The sequence below is a fragment of the Bufo bufo genome, chromosome 2 (genome assembly GCF_905171765.1).
Source record: "Bufo bufo chromosome 2, aBufBuf1.1, whole genome shotgun sequence".
In the NCBI taxonomy this organism is placed as follows: domain Eukaryota; kingdom Metazoa; phylum Chordata; class Amphibia; order Anura; family Bufonidae; genus Bufo; species Bufo bufo.
The window spans coordinates 785510370-785532769 of NC_053390.1; the positions used below are offsets into that span (position 1 = coordinate 785510370).

At 45.4% G+C, this 22400-nt stretch overlaps 1 protein-coding gene across 1 annotated transcript in view; it reads right to left on the reverse strand.

The window, feature by feature from the left end:
- HTT (huntingtin) overlaps positions 1 to 22400 on the reverse strand; it is a 241769-nt gene that overhangs the window by 173583 nt on the left and 45786 nt on the right. Inside the window, exons 8-14 of the mRNA XM_040419177.1 lie at positions 15680 to 15858; positions 13910 to 14114; positions 8725 to 8808; positions 8137 to 8495; positions 5776 to 5899; positions 5551 to 5669; positions 5330 to 5441 (exon numbers count right to left, since the gene is read on the reverse strand). Coding sequence (XP_040275111.1) covers positions 5330 to 5441; positions 5551 to 5669; positions 5776 to 5899; positions 8137 to 8495; positions 8725 to 8808; positions 13910 to 14114; positions 15680 to 15858 — 1182 coding nt within the window. The remainder of the gene's footprint in view (positions 1 to 5329; positions 5442 to 5550; positions 5670 to 5775; positions 5900 to 8136; positions 8496 to 8724; positions 8809 to 13909; positions 14115 to 15679; positions 15859 to 22400) is intronic.

Consider the following 22400-nt stretch of genomic DNA (forward strand, 5'->3'; position numbering starts at 1 on the left):
GTCAACCTATATTTCAAAAAGATAGGAGAAGACAGCCAACTCCAACAAGTCCAGGATATAGGTAATTAAAAGTGTCAGGAAAAGACCTTCCTCAATGATGTATATTAAAAGGTCAAGAATGTCATGTGAACATATTAGATATTTAGTTTTAAATGCTTAAAAGTTGTGATGTTCATCTGCAGTACCACAGTGCCATCTGGAGGCAGATGGACAATATTATATTATTTCATTTGTTCTATGCCATATTAGGAGTTAACATGACATCATTGTATTATTAGCATGCGAATACACCCACCTTGCCTGATTGGGAATCCCTAATCTAAAGGGGATGATTATTAGATAAGGGGGAGGGGGGGGGGAATAATTACTCGTGTACAGAGCATTAGGGGATATCCATAAGCCATAGATCCATTGATCCATTAAATCAAAAAGAAAAACCAGAAGAAACTTGGATATTTTTTATTTTTTTGGATTACTAGGAAAGTTCTTCAGAACTGGTCCCATCTGAACTCTGTCTACCTTTGACCCGGTAACGTATATTTTGTTTACTACTCGTGATATTAATAAGATATTTCTCTCGGCATATAGCCAAGAGTTCCCATACTGTGGGAATATATAGTGTTAAGCGCCTCCATAATGCTGATTATTCTCTTAGCAAAGATGCATATTGTGAATGGAAGATCTGACATTATTTGAAAAGAGGACTAAACCCTTGGAAAGTTATTTTCCTTAGTCTGATTGTCGAGCTGAATAATTTTATCATATTAATATCATATTTTTGATTGGTCATAGGAAAACAGAGTCAAGGGATAACAGTTATTTTCCTGTAAATCCGTGTTTTATTGTTATAGCCTGTTTGATAACAGAAGATCCTAAGTTTCTCTTGGTATATGAGTCTGTTTGTTAAAAGTATGACACTGGTCATCATAAATTACTAAATCATACTGTGCTGATCAGATAGGGGTGTGTTAGCACCACCGTGTGGTACATTTTGGGTATTATTTTGTAACTTCATTTGTTTTGAAATTGTATTAATTTTATATTCTTTGTTTTATAATAAACAATTATATATTTTTGCATATTATTATTATTATTTATTATTAAAGCGCCATTCATTCCATAGCGCTGTACATATGCAATTGTCCCTTTGTTTCACTGCTTGCACAAATCAAATTAAGATACTTGATAAAAAGAACTTAGAGGCGTGTTTATGTCCGCCTGAAGGATAATATAATTTTTATGGTTTTTTTTTATCCTCTCTTTTATATGAAGATTCTTTTTATATAGAAGATACATGACAATCCTTGCCTTCTACCCAATCCCAAATTAACAAAGCCCTTCAAGAAAATTTCAAATTAAACTGCACCTCCGATGTGCAACGCACCATGACTTGGCCTCTTATATAGGCCTTATGGGTGCACCATCTCATTCGTATCTCATCTTTTCTCAAAAAACAGAGACGTTTTGGAACCAAACAAATATGCACATCCATAGCGGACCTAGGAACTATGCACAAAAAAAAAAATAAAAAATAAAAATCCCCAATTACACTTAACCAACTTACAGACTTACGTTTCTAACTATACCAACTTTACCAAAGTAGTTTCAAACTCAATTTGAGGAAATCCAAGGCCAAATATTACTCACAAGGAAATAGAGCAATTTCGATCGTGGCCAATAAAATTAAAGCTACTCATAATAGAAAGAAACTACCGTTTATTTATAACTCGTGGAAAGAAAAGATTAACCCCCAAGAAATATCCAATATGCCTGCCGACTATTACGCCGACTTATACAATCTCAAAGATAACAACTCACTGCCCCAACCAACCCCAGACCTCATTAAAGGGTTTCTGTCACCAGAATTAACCCTATTAAGCTAGTTGACATTAGCAATGTGCTAATGTCAGCTGAAACTAACTAGTCTATTCCTACTTGTATCTATGCCCCCGTTACTTCAGAAATATAACTTTTATAATATGCTAATTAGCCTCTGGCCCCCCTGCTCCTACTCTCCCACATCTGGCCATGCCCTGCTACACTTGATTGACAGGGCCAGGCAGCGTCGGTCTCCTACTGCCGGCCCTGTCTGCCGTTTAAATCTCACGCCTGCGCCATCCCGTTCAGTATTGGTGACAGAAACCCTTTAATAAATTCCTATCCGATGTCTCACTGACTGAACTGTTTCCGGATCAACTTGCACAAATTAATAAGCCAATTGAGCTTACAGAAATATCACAGATCATCCAAAAATAAATAAATCTCCAGGTCCAGATGGATTATCTAAATACTTCAAAACATTTGAAAAAAATACCTTCTCCACATGTTTTATCCACCTTCTCCCATATAATTTCCACGGACACATACAACCTGAAATGCTCCAAGCCACTGTAGTATCCCTCCCTAAACCAGGGAAATCTCCTGATCAACCAGGGAATTTCCGGCCCATCTCTCTTTTGAACACTGATCTTAAAATGTACTCTAAACTATTGGCCGTTAGACTGTCCCCCCTAATCCCCTGCCTGGTCCACCGTGACCAGGTGGGCTTTGTTAAATCCAGACAAACGTTAGATGGTACAATACGCATAATAGCCCTCATTTATGTAGCAAGGTCAGGCCTTCTCTCCTATCACTGGATGCAGAGAAGGCATTCGATCGGGTGCATTGGGGGTACTTGGAGGCAGTATTGTCGAAGTTTGGTATATCAGGACAAATTGCCAAAGCTATATCCGCACTTTACTCAAGACCCTCAGCTAAAGTCTTTGTTAATGGAATGATATCCAACCAATTCCCTATCAATAACAGAACACGACAGGGGTGTCCCCTTTCTCCTATTATTTTTGCATTAATAATAGAACCTTTAGCGGAATGTATCAGGGCTCATTCACAAGTTACAGGTATAGAGATTGGCGATACAGATCACAAAATTGGACTTTTTGCCGATGATATTATACTGGCTCCTATGGTATCCCTACCCATTGTAATGCAAATTTTAAAGTCATTCAGTTCAGTTTCCTACTACAGTCTCAATGTAGCCAAATGTCAAGCTCTTAATCTAGGACTGGAAGATTTGGACCTTATTTCATTGAAAACTAGTTTTTCTTTTAATTGGAACTCCGAATATATTACATATTTAGGAATCCAACTGACCCCAACAATCGCCAATCTCCTACCGGTAAATGTCAGAACTCTGAAAGAGAAAATTAAAAATGACCTGAATAAAATGAAAAAGCATGACATTTCGTGGATGGGGAGGATTTCAGCTCTGAAAATGTTCATATTATTCCACAAATCCTTTATCTGTTCCGCAATTTACCAATCTCTATCCCTATATCTCACCTAAAAGAGATCCAAAGATTACTCCTAAAATACATGTGGCAGGATAAAAGACGGAGTCCGAGCAGAAATACTCTCTTTACCTACATCGAAGGGAGGATTGGGATGCCCATCCATCATTAGATACTATAGGGCCTGTATTTTTGAGCAAATGAGATTCTTATGGATAAACAATTCTAACAAACACTGGATCTCCAATGAGAACTGCCTGATGGGTGTAACAGATCCCCAGGTGTTTTTCTACACTATGTCCTTACAGAAGAACTTCTCCGCCCTTAAGGTTCCCCCTACAACCCAAGTTGCACTTATTATCAACTAAATTAAGCTTCATCAATATCACCCTCTCCGATATCCCTTTGGCGGTCATGGGGAAATGCATCTCAGACCTGTACATTCATAACTGGATTGATCTGGGAATCAAAAAATTGGGAGACCTTTTTACCAATAATACTCTGTACTCATTTATTGAGCTAAGCTTGAAATTCAATATCCCTCAGAGATTTTCTTAAAATACTTACAAATTAGACATCTCCTGTCTAGATTGAAATTTCCCATGAACGCTAATGTCTCCCAAATGATGAGGTTGCTAAATAACCCGTCTGCTAATCTTAAAGCCTTATTATTTCAGGACGGAGTGATTGGGCTCGCCATGGTCTCCATTACTTCGAAAATGGGAAACAGCATTAAACAATAGTCTATCCCCAGAGCAGTGGAAGTCTGCATTTTCCATCATGTGTGCTTCTTCTAAAATGTGTCAACCGTCTGGAAATCTCCAGGAAAATGCTCTACAGATGGTATTATACTCCTTATAGATTATCTGAAATGTACCCTTCATCCCCTCATGTCTGCTGGAGATGTTCATCAGCAGAAGCGGATATGGTGGGAATGTAGGGAAATAAAACCTGTATGGAGATCAAATCAACATAATCTTAACTCAAATATGTAAAACTCCCAATTACTTATCAATGGCGCAAAGACTTCTTTCCATTAATTTGGATTCCTTTTCAGGTTCTTTCCGAACAGTCATAATTCACGTAATCATAGCAACCAGAACGAAAATTGCTCACTACTGGAAAAATTCTAAACCGCCCCTATTGATGGAAATTGTGAACTCTTAACAATTGTCTCTATGAGATGATCAACGCCTTAGTCTCCAATAAACTAGTCAAATTCAAGGCTAAGTGGCGTAACTGGCTTAACACTCCCAATTCAACAGTTTCCTTACTTTTGTGATGTAATGTCAAGCAGACTACTCCTTGTCACCTTTTTATTTATTATTTCATAATATGTCACCCGTATTTGTTATTATTTAACTTGGTGAAGTTCACTATATTGTACCGTTCTTTTCATGATTTTTATTATTTTGTTCCTTTGACTGTGTCCACAAATGTCATGCACGCTTTGATTGATGTTTGAAACAAGTATTACAATGGTCATTTCTTGTATGTAATATATTTTATTATTGAAAACAAACAAAAAAAAAAAAACATTAAAGAGGACCTTTCACCGATTCTTACCTTATGAACTAACTATACAGCCATGTGGAGCGGCGCCCGGGGATCTCACTGCACTTACTATTATCCCCGGGCGCCGCTCCGTTCTTCTGCTATGTCCTCCGGTATCTTCGCTCACTAAGTTATGGTAGGCGGAGATACCAGTCACTAAGTTATGGTAGGCGGAGTCTGCCCTTGTTCTGCTCTAGCGCTGGCCAATCGCAGCGCAGAGCTCACAGCCTGGGAGGTTATTTTCTCCCAGGCTGTGAGCTCTGCAATGCGATTGGCCAGCGCTACAGAAGAACAAGGGCAGACTCCGCCTACCATAACTTAGTGACTGGAGATACCGGAGGGCATAGCAGGAGAACGGAGCGGCGCCCGGGGATAATAGTAAGTGCAGTGAGATCCCCGGGCGCCGCTCTCCATGTCTGTATAGTTAGTTCCTAGTGTAATAATCGGTGAAAGGTCCTCTTTAACTTTTTCTCTAGCAGTGCTCTTACCCCCCTTCTGTCCAGTCAGCAGGAAGGAAGCAGATAACAGACGCACGCAGTGAACAAGGGGTGCAGCATCATCGTCCGTGTAGTGTCCAATATCCCCCTTTATCCTTGAAGGCTGCAGGAAGAAATGCATTCAATGTCACCATACTGGGAGACCTACACATGGGCCATCACTGGTGTAAATTAATCTAGGCCCTAGGGTCCGGTACATAACTAGGCTTTACCTTAATTTCCAGGTCTCCTGGCTCCACCACTTCCTCTTTGGCGACAAAGCGATCGACGCTGCTATCAGAGGACTGGCGGCTGTGGCCCATGGTCTTTAACAGGTGACTCTGGTTAAGACCTTATAGATAAAAGCAGTTATAGTAAATGTATGCTTTTATCATATATTTATTTTACTTCAGAAAACCTAACTGAGATATATATATAATGTGTCAAAGTAAATTTACCAAGAGACGGGTTTGTAAAACGATCGGCTGGCTCTCCCTGGGGAATGATTGCCCCTTCGTCTTCCTCATCCTGAAGCTGTCCTATCTGCATCCCAGAATACTGGTTCTCAGCGCCATCGATCACCTAAAAGTGACAAGGGGGTATGTAACTTATACGTAACAAGCATATCATGATCTTCAGCGCAGAATAAAGGGATGCTACAATATGTGGGGCTTGAATAGCACTATGGCAGTTTTCACACCAGTCTCTCAATGACCCATATAGATCCATAAATGATACCAAAAATAAGAAGAAGAGGACACCACAGTGTTTGGGAAGGTGTCATGAACCTACAAATGGAAGGTATTTCAGCGGGGTATGGATGGCAGGCATCTACAACCAAGCAAATACATTGGGACACGGATTGACTTTTGGAGCAGTCACTGGTGATGCAACCAACAGGCTATAATCTGACTTGGGTAACATCAGAATCGAGATAAAGCTTTGATGTTACCCCTCCGCTAAACCAGAGTGAAGTGCCAAGGCTTCCACTTCACAGCAGCGCTGTACATCCGAGGTAAGAAAGAAACTGATTATTACAGCACATCTAGCTATTTCAGCCCTGGTTAAAGGGAACCTGTCATCAGGTTAATGATATGGCGCCATAGGTCATATCCCAGCAACATCATTGCTGTATCTGTTAAAACTCTCAGCCTGGACACTTTGATGTAAGTGCACCTTAAATATGTTCCTTTCCATATGCAAATATGGGTCATGGAGTCATCGGGGTGTCTTCTTACACAGCTTGAGTTACGGGGTCACAGCCGCAAGCCCGCAGTTCTCACTGCGATTGACAGCCCGCCACATCTGAAATCTTGTATATGCACCGTAAATACCATAGCCTCACAGTAACTGTAAGCTGACATGTATACACCAGAGGAGAAGGGCTAAGAGGATTTACGGTACATGCAGGAGATTTCAGACGTGCGGGGATGACTTCGAGCCAGAAAGGGGGTTGTCAATCACAGTGAGATGCGGTGCTGACTCCATGACTTGGGCATAGTAAGAAGACATCCAGATGACCCCATGACTAGGGATAAGCAAACTTCAGTTTACGCTGAATTACTTTATGGATTCCGTTACCACGGACCATAATGCAATTCAATGACGGAATGCTCATTCCTGTCCATGACCCAAAGGTACATCTTCAAAGCGCACTTACATCAAAGTGCCCAGGTTAAGAGTTTTATCAGACACAGCAACAGATCATTAGGGTACTTTCACACTTGCGGCAGAGGATTCCAACAGGCAGATCCGGCAATCCGGACGCAAACGGATGTTATTTGTGAGACTGATCCGGATGCGTTGAAATACCGGATCCGTCTCTACAGTGTCATCTGGAAAAATGTATCCGGTATTTTTTTTTTATTTAGCATTTTTGAAAGGTCTGCGCAGACCGGAAATCCGGATCTGTTTTGCCAGAACACTTGGCATTATTGCATTTCAATGTAAATTAATGCCGGATCCGGCATTCTGTCAAGTGTTCAGAATATTTGGCCGGAGAGAAAACTGCAGCATGCCAAAAAATTAAAAAAACGGATTGCTCTCCATTCAGAATGCATTAGGATAAAACTGATCAGTTCTTTTCCGGTATTGAGACCCTAGGACGAAACTCAATACCGGAAAAGAAAAACGCTAGTGTGAAAGTACCCTTAGTTGCACGTCGCAAATCTGATGACCGTTCCCTTTAAAGGGTGTCAAGAGCAGTATTTTGTGTGTCTATGTAAAGGGCCCAGTCTTAAGATGGCCATACAAATTAGATGGACTTTGGCCAAATCCACAGTTTTCGACGGGACCAAGCAACCAATGTGTACGGGGTGTCCCAACTCTCCCTTGATGGCTGATGTTGGTGGGGAAAAAGGGAACGGAAACTGTTATCTGACAGCAATTAATTTACAAAAGTTACAAAAAAAATAAAAAAAATCTAGTTGGTGTTCCATTGAGGACTGGTTTGAAAAGGACTACAGCAAGACTGCAAGGTTCTAAAATAACTGAGCAAAAAATAAATAAAATTTAAACGTGCTTTGAAAAAATAAAAATTGTAAAAAAGGTAGCTGTCCCCTGAGAAAAAGAAAAGATGCACTACTACATGGTGGTTCCCAAAAACGGCTGTCGGCACACCATGCATGGGTATCCTCCTAAAAGGTCATGCTCTCAGGTGGCGGTATGCTGACCTTTTCAAAACTATTGGCCGAGTGTGAAAAGGAGAATGATGAATAGGTAGATGTATCCAACTCTGGGCCCTCCATGGAGGAACTCTGAGACATGTCCGGCCCTTCAGTAGAAGACCGAGATCCCCCCTCCGCCCGCTGCACACTTACAATTTCCGAACTGTCCGAAGGGGTCACAGCAGAATCTGGACCTTCTGTGGTGGTTTGTGAGCTATCACTCACTGGGGAGGAAGCCCGAGTGGTTCCCTCGTTTAAGTCCGTATTTGGGTCAGACTGGACAGTGCTGATTTGACTTGAGCTGCGACTTAACATGTCCTCCTCGCCTTCGGTCACTGTGCTGGCCAGGTCAGAGCTGCTGAGGTCTACAGAATCGGACTGCAGGGTGTGCTGTGACCGCGGTTGTTCTGTTATAATATCGTGAGTTGTAGAGTCTATAGAAGAGGTAGCAGCCGGAGCTGGACCGCCAGAAGACGCTCCTGTATCAGACGATTCTTCGCTCTTAACGCCAGCTGAAAATGAAACAACATCAGAAAAAAAAAAATAGGCGCTGGATCCAAAAATTTGAATCAAGGCCTCACCACCACCAAACAAAGCCCATCAGGTCAAAGCTTCTCCAACAACACCCTTAAGATACATCCACCAATATGAGACAACCCATTAACTACTTCCTGCAAATGGACAAACCATTATGCCCCCCTCCCTGCTGATCAGACATGGATAGAGGATAAGTGAACCTACACGAGCAGCGGGGAGCAGCGGGGACTTCGGACTTCGCTTCTGTATCATCTTCTAAGCCTTCCTCTTCACCCAGGTGGAGTTTACCTGACCATGTATAGATAAGAATGTCATTAAACATGCACAAAATTATTAACAATAATACAATATCAAGAGGTGTCCTCACAACCACATGTAAACCTTTTAATATAAAATGCACAAAGTGATGGGGTTTAGAAGCACCTGTAGGTCACTAGCCAACACAACCAGTTAGAGTCCCACCAGTCTGACCTGTACCTATCACTATCCCCCACAACGATAAGCGATGGGCTACCTGTTGTGCAGGGACATGTTACCCATTCACATAGGTAGTGTGTTTCCTGCACATTATGTAGATGGGACCCACTGACTGCTGGTGATACGCTACGACTTTTTTTGAGATCAGAATATCGGTTTTCTGGGACTGAGATAGCGATGGCATAGCCTCAGGAAAGGACAAAAGTTAGCAATATCAGATCAGGGGGGTCCGAAATCCCACACCCCTGCCCATCAGCTGTTTTGGGGCGGACGCCAGAAACTATACAGTGCACAGACACTGTACGCATAGATTGTAAGCTCTTGCGCGCAGGTCCCTCTCTCCTGGTGTTTCAGTTGTATATTAGCCAGTTACGTTGTAATGCCTTGTTTTGTACATGTACCCTATGAAGTTGTAAAGCGCTGCAGAATATGGGGGCGCTATATAAAGATTATTGGGAGCAGAGCTGCAGTACTCCGGCACGGTCACTACACATTAGAAGAAGCTTTCCGCTTCTGATTACGTCCATTGTATAGTTTCCTGAGGAGGGCGGCTGCCTAAAATAGCTGGTGGATGTCGGACCTGCACTGATCTAATACTGATGACCTATCCTGAAGACAGGCAACCAATATCAAATTACCAGAAAACCCCTTTAAAGGCTATTTGTCTACTGGGGTGCACTGCTAGATATTTCAATACTGAATATTTTATTACAAAATACATAATACTAATTAACCCAGAAGAAATATCACTATATGCCTATTACAGAATAAAGAACAGAAAGCAACAAATCCAGGAAACGAAAACGACACAACTCCTGCATAAAAGTATATATCCTATTACTGCCATAGTTAAAGGGCTAGTCCTCAGAATGCATCCTCCTGCCTGGACGAGGTGGTCAGAGCTACAGAAGCAGCGCAGCCTGTGCTACCAGATTCAGGCATCTCATAAGCATAGCCCAGCCCGCTTGGTTGCTGCTGTACTTCCTGACGGGGGCCCTTCCAGAGATGGGTGCGGTTCCCAGAAGTGGTCACATTTTTATCAGCAAGATAAGAATTGAACTATAAGTTTATAAGGTCAGACAGCAGAGATAAGGAGCCATCAGCCTAGCAGCTGATCACAGAGCCTGCTAGTAGAAAATCTCAAGGCTGTACAGAGAAAGGGGCTCAAAATAATTAATAAAAGACCAATTGAAAAAAGGATTTTTAGCTCAAAATGAGTAAAATGCAATAATACAAAATTTGTCCCCAAAGGTGTACATAGCCTTTAAAGTTTTCATTGAACAAGCCCTTTAAAATCTTATAGTGTACATCTACATAGATTTCCTTTCTTTTCAATGCCTAGGGCCTAGGCACGGCTCAGTCCTATTCAAGTGAATGCAGCTGAGCTGCAAAACCAAGCACAGCTGCTATACAATGGATGGTGCTGTGATTGGCAAGCTGCAAGGAGCACTGCAGTGAGGGTGCAGAGAGTCTAACCACCAACAACCACATACTGATAACCTATCCTGACCCGCTTTTTACTATTGATGACCTATCCTCAGGATAGGTCATCCATAAAAGATCGGCGTGGGTCCGACACCCGGCACCCCCGCCAATCAACAGTTTGAATAGACGCTGCCTTCCCTGCTCTATTTACCTGCTAGCCGCAGCAATTGAAGTGGAGAGCGGGTGTAATTACAATTATGGAGTCCCCATTCACTTCACTTAGACAGAGCCCTCCCACAGAAGTGAATTGAGACGCCATACTTGTAATTACACCTGCTCACCACTGCAAATGCTGCGGCGAGCAGGTAAACAGAGCAGAGAAGGCGACGCTCGTATGAGCACTGCCTTCTCATTAAACAGCGGATCGGTGGGAGTGCCGGGAGTAGGACCCCTGCCGATCTTATATTGATGACCTTCTCTGTGCCTCCAGTGATATAGCGGTATTCACCCCTAAAAACACTGCTTCTATAGAATATGGTCTCAAACAGAGTACTATGGGTGCGTATTATGAGCAGTCTGTGCACCCTTATACGGTAAAAAAAAAGTGTGATATTTTGTCCTGACGAACAGTAACCCTACAAAACCGTGACAATCAATGACACAGTATATACTTACAGTGTATAACGGCGCTCTGTGTCAGACACACATACTTGCTGCTCAGTAGCATGGGCTATTAACATGGTGATCATTGACAAGCAAATCAGAGATTAGGAAAGCAGTGAGAGCAGCAATAAGCAGAGCCGGGGAGGGAAGAAGAAAGAGTAATCACCTCTTAGTCTCCTGGACAGAGCAGGACTGCAGGTAGAGCTCCCGCCAGCTGCAGATCAGAGAATGGAAGAGCGGAGAGAGATTAATAGGGAGCATGCAGTATTAGGGGAGCCCCTCTGTGGCGAGATACGTGTTAGAGGATCAGCCATCATACATGAACAGACATTAATAGAAGAGAGGTTAACTAGAAGTGCGAAACCAGGTTACTGCAGAACAGGCATCCCCGGGACCGGTGTGATAGTGGACTAGAGGGATTTCCAAAAATCCAAAAAGATAGGAAAGTCAAAGTGAAGCCTTCCCGTCAGAGTACATCCACATGGGATGTAAATTGTGCCTAAAAAAAAAATCTACAAAGAACCCACGTCAGAATCCACAAATGTTACATGTGGATTTGCTGCGGATTTCTGCAAAGGTTTAATCCGTAACCTCAAGGGGATGGCTTATTTCAGACAGGTCAGATAGAAGCCAGTCCTAAAGGTGGGACCTGCACCTGTCTACAGAGCACAACACTCTTCGTTCATCGCTATGGGACTTCTATAAAAAAAAAAAAAAAAAAAAAAAAAAAAAAAAAAAAAGCTGAGCAATCCTGCTCGGCTATTTTAGGAAGTCGCATAGCTGTGAATGGAGAGTGCACTGCGCAAGCGCGGCACAACTTCATTCACGGCAACGGGGCTGCCGGAAATAGTTGAGGCAGTGCGCGCCTATTTTCTGAACTTGTATAGTAGTGACTAGAGGGTGGCAGTGCATGCATTGCTCCCTTCATTCCAGGGGTCCCATTATGGAAACAGGAGCGGGTTCCAGACATGGGACACACACCTGTCATTGATGCTTATCCTGCTGATATGCCATCAATGTCCGATATGGGCCAACCCCTTTAAAGAGACATGCTGCAAATTACAATACGCACGGCGGGTCAGTTTACGCACAGACTTTTTTTTTTTTTGCAGTGCGGAGATGAGATTTGGGATCAACTTTGCCATGTTATAATTTTATATAATGTTGTAATGCTATCTGAATCTGTACAGCCTGTTCTGGTGCTACGCAATAAGAATCGCGAAGCTACAGCCTGGATTCTGCAGACTGCTCAATTAAAGCAGCAAATTTCTATTTATACAATTTTAAGACTAAATTCAGGATAATCCAAAGGATTTCATAGTCCAGCATCAATCGGCCCAATCTGTCTGGTTCTACAGGATTTTGCGGTTTCAGCACCATGCTATCATAGAGAAATAATTCACCGTATTAAAATGCATAATGTGCAGCAGAAGCAACTTTGTCCGGCTGGAAAGTAAAAGTAATGGAAAAAAAAAATAAAAGTGACGGAACCGGCGATAAAGGCTCAGATCTGTGGCCAAAAGAACCTGCTGCTTCTAAAGTACAACTGTAAAGTATAGGACTCCAAGAACAGCTGTTTAAATAGGCCCCGTCCCCATTCCTATAATCTTCATGATGTGTCATTGCTTTATTATTCCTGCTAGAAGTTATGAATGAAAGAAATAATGTCAGTTTGAAATAAAAGTCCAGCTGAGTGTTACCAGATGAAAGGTGTCCCTGCACAGCCAGACACTAGGGACACACTCCCAACTGGTAACACCCATCTGGACCTTCATTGCAAACTGATAGTAATTAATTCATACCTTCTAGCAGGAATAATAAAGGAATGCCACAACATAGTCTCATAAGAAAAGGTGCTCAAGAATTGTTATTACATAAGGGAAATGCAAGTAGTGACTAAAACTCACATGTCGGGAGAGAGGTCACGGGTCCTCTTTAAATAAAGCAGAATGAGGCTACATGCACACGATCGTTGTTTGTTTCAGTGTCCGTTCAGTTTAGTTTTTTTTTGCGGATAGGATGCGGACCCATTCCTTTCAATGGGTCCGCAAAAAATGCTGACAGCACACAGTGTGCTGTCCACATCAGTATGTCCGTTCCGCAGCCCCGCAAAAAAATAATAGAACATGTCCTATTCTTGACCGTTTTAGGCATTGTTACAATGGATCCGCAAAAAAAAAAAAACTGATGGCATACGGATATCATCAGTTTTTTCTGCGGATCCGCAATTTGCGGACTGCAAAACACATACTGTCGTGTGCATGTAGCCTAAAACAACACTTAATGTTCTGCAGTGGAGATGACAATGCGATGTATGTATCTGGCCTGATGCCGGTCTCTGACGGTATTCTATATATTGATTAGTGATAAGTGAACTTACTGTTTGCAAGTTCGGGGTTCGGCGTTTGGGTTCTGGATTCTGTTATCACGGACTATGGAGGAATGCACCATCAAAGCCTTTAAGAGGCATTCCAGACTGTTTCCGTTATGCAGGACAGGACTCCTGCATAACGGAAACCAGATGGATCCGTTAAGCAGGCCATAGATTTCTATTATGAGGGAATGCAAAACGGAATGCCTCATAAAGGCTTCGATGGTGCATTCCGTTATATAATTTCGTTATATTCCGTGACAACAGAATCCATAACGGAAATTCACCCAGAACCCGAACCTGCAAACAGCAAGTTCGCTCATCCCTATTAGGGATCGATTCAGGAATTGCCATCATAACCAGCAGCAAGTTAAAAAGAAAACCAAGGTCCATCTGAACGAGACAAACAGGGTGTAAAAGCAGCAGCGTTGGCGCCATCATTGTAATGCTTGCCTATGAGCTCTCCAATGCTCCCACTACGACTGCGGCCGTGCGCTTCATCTCGGCACACGCTGACATGTGGAATGCCTCCGGACGCGGTCAGAACATGGAGGAGCTCGATGGGAGGCGTCCTGAACATCTGCTGCAGCAGCTCCAGAGCTCCCGTCACCACATTATGATCCCGGTGTTGGGTGTAATGTAACGTCAGTTCATAAATCTAGAAAACACAAAAGGAACGTCACCAATAGTCACAATGAAGGGGCATGCAGTAATCATATTAGACAACTTAGGGCTCATGCACACAAATGTATTTTTTATCAGTGTTCGTTCCGTTATTTTTTGCGGCCTGTATGCAGAACCATCACTTTAATTGGGGCCCCCCCAAAAAAATGAAATGCATTCTGTGCCTGTATGGCCGTACCACAAAAAAATTGTCTGCATTACACACGTTCTATTAGGGGCCATCACTTCTGTTCTGCAAAATGCGGAAGGCATTCGGCCGGTATCCGTGTTTTGCGGATCTGCAAATTGCAGACCACAAAACGCCCAACGGTCGTGTGCATGAGCCTTTACTAAAAAATCAATTATTCAAGCTGCCCCAACCTCTCTGGTCCTGGGAGGTTCACTACAAAATGGCGTTCAATACAGAAACAGCATTTGTTATGTTGGCACAGGACCTGTGCTGTTTGTGGAGGCTGGGTGACTGGCTCATTTTAACCGCCCTGCGCCAAACTTTTACAGTATATCACTTCAAGTATCAAGTTACTGCAAAGCACCATAATAGTACAGTGTTATGCCTCATTCACATGTCAGTGTTCGGTCAGTGATTTCCATCAGTGATTTTGAGCCAAAACCAGGTGCGGCTCTAAGCAAGGAACAGGTGCAGATCCTTCCCTCATACCTGATGTCTGTGGAGGCTCCAATCCTGGTTTTGGCTCAGAATCCCTGACGTGTGAATGAGGCTGTGCCCATGCCATTACTAGCAGGTGCTCATTATACAGATGGCACGCTGCTGTTACTGCCAGGATCAGAGTTCACTCCACTCCCACCAGTTTAGCCCCTTAGATGTGGTCAATGCTAACCCTGGCATCTATAAGTGGTTAGAGATAAGGTGGGGCTTCTTCTTACCCCATCGCTGCAATCAGGCATTTAGAGGATTAACTGCCGGGATCACAGTTTTCTCCAATCCCAGCAGTTGTGGATGTGCGTTACAGCTGTCATCCCACCGTGGATGGAAGTGTCATGCGATCAAACTGATGTAACAGTAAATGTCAAAGTGCAACTCACATACTACTACATCAGAGCGCGGAAAGGGGTTAAAAGGGTTAATCCCATCTCAGTCCTGCATGGCTGAAATCAGAATTTTGTTTTTACTCCCTTATAAGCAGCAGGCGCCAGGGGTGACCAGCATAGCACAGCCTCCTCTGCCATCTCCGTATGTCCAGCCACATCTGGCTGCTGGAAGGAGGAGATGGGAATAACCCTACTATGGAACGTGTCCAGTACAGCGCCATCACTGGTGGAGCAGGAGAAGTCCATACATAGTCAGTATCACACAGTGCCAGACTAGGCGCTATTGACTAGGGCAAAGTCCAGTTGTCAATTTATTCAAGAGGAATAACGGAGGAACATCGCTGCTCCAGAACGATTTAATTGGGACTACTCAGTAAAACAGACAAGTCAGGGAACAGGATAGCACCTCTTCTTCAAGAACGGTATTTTTTTTTATGTGGTTGAATGAGAAAAGAAAACTATGGAGCCCGGCAGCCATACTGTGATCACCTGTGTTAGCTGCTCCACTGAAGGGGAGATTTCGGCCTCTTTCCGTGTCACCCCAAAACTTCCTTTCAGACTGGTGTCCTTCACCTGCTGCTGTAGTAGTGGTATTAGATAGCGTAGTGTTAACAGGACGCCCAGAATCAAAAGAGTAGGGCGTTCATCCTCAACAGGAACCAACAAACCTGCACAAATACAAGAACAAAGGCTTGAATGGAAACCACAGACAAAAAGAACCGGCTGTTGTCAAAACCCCTGAAAATGGGGAACAGGAAGTCGACCAAGAGACAAACCTCGTAGAGCCCCCCTGCATAGCCTTCAGTCTATACAGCATACAAACTAGAAATACATGACTGCTTTCTCCTGCAAACAGCGCCACACCTGTCCCTGGGTTGTGTCTGGTATTGCAGCTCAGAACCAAAGACATGGGGCTGAGGTGTAATACCATATACTGTCCGCAGATAGAGGTGTGGCGCTGCTTGTAGGATAAAGCAGTCAGGGTTGTCTAATCCGTATAACCCCTTTAAGAGTCTGTGAACACCAGTCTCTCCATGTATAGTGCACACACAGGGATAGGTAGGATATAACCGTTACCATTGACTCCTACTGTAAATGCATATGTCCTGCGCATAGGTTTTGGAGGATGCTCTTGGACTGCAAAGTCAAACATGCTGTCCAATACAGTTAAAAGGAGTTAGCCCAGGAAAAGCATCCCTGTGCTACGAAGAGACATTTCGGATGAAGTATTACTGCAATTTACATGTAATAAAAGTATTGTTAGGTTTCTATGTCCAATCGTCTCTGTGGTAGCGTCCCCTGCTGTTTATCCTTCTGGTCGACCTTCTCCTGCAGTCAGTGGTGGACACACATGCTCAGTATCGTCCCTGCTCCATTCCTCCTCTCAGTGCTCTCTATAGAGATAGTGAAGTGGCCCAGACAACATTCATTCATCTCTACACCTAAATTCATAGAGATATAGGAAATGATAGGTGCATTACATATCATACAGCTATTTATTAGTGTAATTGGTGGGACTGCGCGTAAGGGCCAATTCAGATGGCTGTAGTGTTTTGCGGAGCCGCATAACACAGATACCGGCCGTGTGCGTTCCACAATTTGCGGACAGCACATGGCCGCAACCAGAATAGAAAATGCCTATTCTTGTCCACGATTGCGGACAATAGTAGGACATGTTCTCTCTCTTCCGCGGAGCCGCGTACCGGAAACACGGATGCGGACAGCACACGGTGTGCTGTACGCATCTGTTGCGGCCCCATTGAAATGAATGGGTCTGCACCCGTTCCGGAATTGATGCAGACTCTTCCAAACGGCTGTCTGAATGAGCCCTTAAGGATATTTTCTATGCTGGAAAAAACAAGAGCAGAGTGCAAGGTGCTCCTGAGAGATGTAGGTGCTTGACTTTCAATGGAAGTGGCTTCTACCTATCCACAGAGAGTGACCAGAGCTGCAGTGGGGTGAGTAATGAAGCATTGATATATGATGTGTATTACTCCAGATATTTTTTATTTCTTTAAGGGTGCATTCACACAACGTATGTATTTTGCGGCCTGCAAACGAGGATCCGCAAAATATTTTATTTGTTGTGCTTACCTGTAAAATCCTTTTCTCGCCGAGTTCATTGGGGGACACAGAAGTCCATGGGTATAGCTGTTGCCACTAGGAGCGACACTAAGCAAAAAGGTGTTAGCTCCTCCTCTCAGCTATACCCCTCCTGCAGACACTGAGCTAATCAGTTAGGAGCAGCCAGGAGAAGCCAACAAAAAATAATAAAAAGGAAGAAAGACGGAGATGGGTCAGAACCAAGAAACGGAGGGACCCATCAAGGAGAGCCAGCAATGTACTTACGGGGTGGGAGCTGTGGCTCCCAATGAACTCAGCAAGAAAAGGATTTTACAGGTAAGCACAAAAAAAATTAGATTTTTGTACTTACTGTAAAATCTGTTTCTCTTCCGTTCATTGGGGGACACAGGCTTGACCATAGTATAGCTGTTACCACTAGGAGGCGGACACTAAGCACAAGGTGTGAGCTCCTCCCTCCAGCTATACCCTTCCTACAGGGACTAAGCTAAAACAGTTAGTGCAAAAGCAGTAGAAGCAAGACAAAAACACGAAACCAAACTATGTACAAACCCAGAACCACACAGGCCAGAAAAAGCCCGTAAACAAGAGAACGGGTGGGAGCTGTGTCCCCCAATGAACAGAAAAGAAACAGATTTTACGGTAAGTACAAGAATCTCGTTTTCTCATCCGTATCATAGGGAAACTTGCCCTTTGAGGGAGCTGAGAGCCAGCCCCAAAGTCCATGCCCGACTGCAGGAAAGACAAGAGTCGCAGCAACGAGAACTGAACAGGAGACAGCTGATGACGCTCGCACCAACTAAAATAGGACTTCCAGGACCGGTGGTAGATTCGGGAAGACGATGGCTTTCTGGCACGAATCATGGTCTGGACCACAGCATCCGAGAAACCCTGAGCCCTTAATACTGTGGCTTTAACAGCCATGCCATTAAATATAGCGACCCTAAATTCGGGTGAAAGATCGGTCCCCGCGACAAGAGGTCCTCCCGAAGAGGAAGACACCAGGGTTCATTAGAGAGGCCAATAGGGGGCCACGAGAATGACGGGCAGTCCTTCGGACCTGATCTTCCGGAGGAGACGCAGAATGAGAGGAAGAGGCGGGAACACGTAAGGAAACGTGAACTGTGTTTCCACTGAATCACTAGAGTGTCGCACCCCAGGGTCATGGGATCCCTGGACCGTGCTACTAAGTCCTCAACCTTGTAGTTGAAGCGGGAGGCCATGAGATCCACTTCTGGCCGACCCCTTCGCTCGCAGATGGTTAGAAAAACCTGCGGGTGAAGAGCCCAATCGCCGGGACCGAGACGCTCCCGGCTGAGGAAGTCGGCGATCCAGTTGTCGAAGCCAGGGACGTGAACTGCCGACAGCGCCAGAATTTGTTGTTCCACCCAGCTGAAGATCAGAGCCGTTTCCGCCATGGCTGCCGAGCTCTGGGTGCCGCCCTGGTGATTGAGGTACACCACAGCCATGGAGTTGACAGACTGAATTCGAACCCTGGAGATTGTCAGTCCAATGCCGCAGAGAGATAAATCACTCTCCACTCCAGAATGTTGATTGGGAGGGAGAGCTCCTTGCGTGACCACACGCCTTGAACGGATAGATTTCCCAACAATCTCCCCCAACCCCGGAGGCTTGCGTCCGTTGTCAACACCGTCCAATGGAGAGGAAGGAACAAGTGGCTCGACGTCAGCATAGGGAAACCATTTACCACCTGAGTGCCCAGCAGGTCGGGGCAGAGACACGTATGGGCCGATCCAGGGAGGCTGGGGATAGAATGGCTCGCTGAAGAGTTCTGGTATGGAACGGAGCATAGGGAACTTCTTCGAAGGCAGAGACCATGTGACCCAGAGCCCACATGCAGTGACAAACGGGAAGAGCACGAGACAGCAACAAGGGATCTGAAGACTGAGAGTGGATAGCTTCTCCAGGGACAAGAGTACCTTGGCCTGAAATGTGTCTAGCACCATGCCCAGATAGATTAGCCACTGCGATGGATAAAGACAGGACTTCTGCCGATTCAGGATCCATCCGAAGCGTTCCAGGGTGTCCAGGACTATGAGCAGGCTGTCCGCCGTCGCCCGGAGTGACGGACACTTTACCAGGATGTCATCCAAGTAAGGGATCGCCAACATTCCCCTGGCAAGGAGCAGGGCCATGACCGCTGCCAGAACCTTCATAAAGACTCTGGGAGCTGTGGCCAGGCCAAACGGGAGAGCCACAAACTGGAACTGAATTTCAGCTTGTAGCCGTCTGCAATGACCTCGCTCGCCCAAGCATTCGAGACGTGAGCCAGCCTGATATGCCGAAACAAATGAAGCAGGCTGCCCACCCAATCGGAGGGCGCCAGAAACTGCACATCATGCAGAGGAGGTCTTGGGGTTATAAGACTTGGAGCCCTGTTGACGGGGACGTCAGGAGGGTCGAGGCTTGAAGGAAGGCTTGGCTTCTGATCTGAGGCAGACTTGTCGGCTGGCCTCTTGGGGCTGGAAAAACTCAGAAAGGGGCGAGGGAGGCTTACGCTTTTTTGACTTGTTGAAACTAACCCTGTTCTGTTGTAAATGACTGCTCTCAGCGTCAGAAATTATCTCATCCAGGCGCTTACCAAAAAGTCTGCTGCTGGTAAAAGGGGAGGGCCGTCAGGGTCAGCTTTGAAGCATTATCTGCCGCCCAGCAGGAGAGCCATAGGGTACGGCGAATAGCCACCAACAGGGCTGACAAGCGGGCCATAAGCCTGGCCGCATCCAGAGAGGCTTCACAAATACACACACTGGCATGGGAGAGCTGCAGGGCAATATCAGCCAGTTCCCCAGAGGGGACCCCAACAAATTATTTGCCTACTCCCCCAAAGCTTTGCTCACCCATGTAGAGGCAAGCACCGGTTGTAGTGCTGTGCCCACTGCTTTAAAGGAAGATTTTGCAAAAGCTTCCAGTTTCTTGTCCCTTATATCAGAGAAAGAAGCCCCATCCACCATTGGAAGGTAGTATGTTTAGCCAAGCGGGAATAGGTGAGGATACTATTTCTTCATCAAATCCTCCGGAAATGGATAAGGGACATTTAAGCGTCTATCAGGAAAATTTCACTCCTTGGAAAGAGAGGAATCAAAATCCTGGTGGTTGGGGAAACACTTGTGCGGGTGTCGGGACCTTCTAAAGCAAAAACCCAAGCTGGCAGATGAGGGTGCGGGGTCCTCAACCTGTAACATCTCTACAACCGTTGTAATAAGAGTGTCCTCCATGGAGGACAGTTTGGACGACTGAACCTCAGGAGAGACAAAATCCTCATCTGAAAACCTCTCCTGGGAACATGCCTCTTCCACGAAGGACACGTCAGAGCGAGACACTCTAGGAGGTGGCGGAGAGGCAGAGGAAAACGGGAGACACAGACACCCTTTTGGGGGGAGGATGGTCTGGCCCGTTTAGCGGGACGGCCGCGATGGGAATGAGCCCCAGGATCCCCAGAGTCGGACTGGTCAGAGGACTGCCTTGCCGGCAAACGCCCCAATATTTCTACAATAGCTTTGTTGGTATTGGAGACGTTCTGTACCATCCTTGACAGGGAACTCCGGCTCTACCATAGGCTGGGCAGTAGGGGCGATTGGGGTCCAGGGCAGAGCCACTTGACGTTGGAGCAGCGCACGCAGAGCAGAGGGAATCTGACTGAGCAGATGGAGATTTCGCGCGACACGACGCACAAGCAAAATGGCGCACAGAAGTGACCGCCTGATTTGGGGCCTGGGCTCGGACATAATGAGAACCCTGTAGTGACAGGAAGGAGGATGGGGGGGAGGGATAGGTTAAACCCTGTAGGAAGGGGAAACAGCGCTTTCCCGGCCTGTGTCCCTCCACAGCATGTCCAGAGGAGCCTTGCCAGCGTCCCGCCGGAGGCGCATTTAAACGCAGGATGTGGGCGGAGACAGAAAACAGTGCCCAGATTCGCTCCAGCTGACGGCAAGGAGAACTCATGCCGTGCCCCCAAAATGGAGTCGGCCCGCGGTGCAGGCCGGACTCGCCTGCTGGCCTCCGTAATCCAGAGGTAGCGCTAAAGCCCCGGCCGAATGGAGAGACCGGCCGGGGATAAGAACCCGTGGGGAGCAGATGCGGGAGTAGGCTGCAAAGAAGCCGGGGCCGTAATTAATAGCGGCCCCGGACCAGAGACAACGCACAGAGCAAGATAGGGCCTCTGGAAAAGGTAATCTGACAAGGGTAGGATGTTGGAAGGAGGGGAGCACTTTGGGGCCAGGAATACTCACCCGTCTGGCGTCTTCTGCCCCCCTGGCTCCAGCTGGATCACCACCTTTGAAGAAATAAAGAAAAATGATTTTTTTTTTAAAAAGAGAAAAAAATAAAAATCAGCAGGCCTGCAACGCAGGGAGGTCTGCCTCCTACAGACACTAAGCTAAAACTGTTTTAGCTTAGTCCCTGTAGGAAGGGTATAGCTGGAGGGAGGATCTCACACCTTGTGCTTAGTGTCCGCCTCCTAGCGGCAACAGCTATACCCATGGTCAAGCCTGTGTCCCCCCAATGATACAGATGAGAAATCCTATTTTTTTGCTTGTATCATTGGGGGACACAGAAGACCATGGGACATTGAAGAGCAATACCATGGGGAGGGAACAAGACCAGAACGAATCCAAAACCTTTCATAAGGCCCCGCACAGAATTGCAGGGGAAGGACACACCAAAAAACCCTGAAAAAAATAGACAGGAAGAGCCTTGCCCAGGAAGGCCAGCCCGAGAGCGGCTGAATACACAGAGGCCCCGGCTGGGCAGAAGAACAGCAGCACAGGGGACATAAGCCACGGCTTAGGAGACTGCAGAAGAAGTGGAGAGCATACAGAATATCCACAGATGGACCAGAAAGAAAATAAGTCAGTCACCAGAACAAACGGAGAGACTGCAGGAATACCGGGGAGAGAAAACAAAACCTGGGCCCAGAAAACTTTTAAGAAGTGATACCCAAGGATCAGTACTCCAGGTAAAAACCACCCTAGAGTGATCAACAGACACGACATGGCATGAGAAAAATGAAAACGAACTGAAAAATGGTGTCTGGAAAACGAGGCACAAAGAACTGCTGACGTGACGAATCTTGCCCCCCACAGGGAAAGAAGTAGGGGTGCCAGACGGC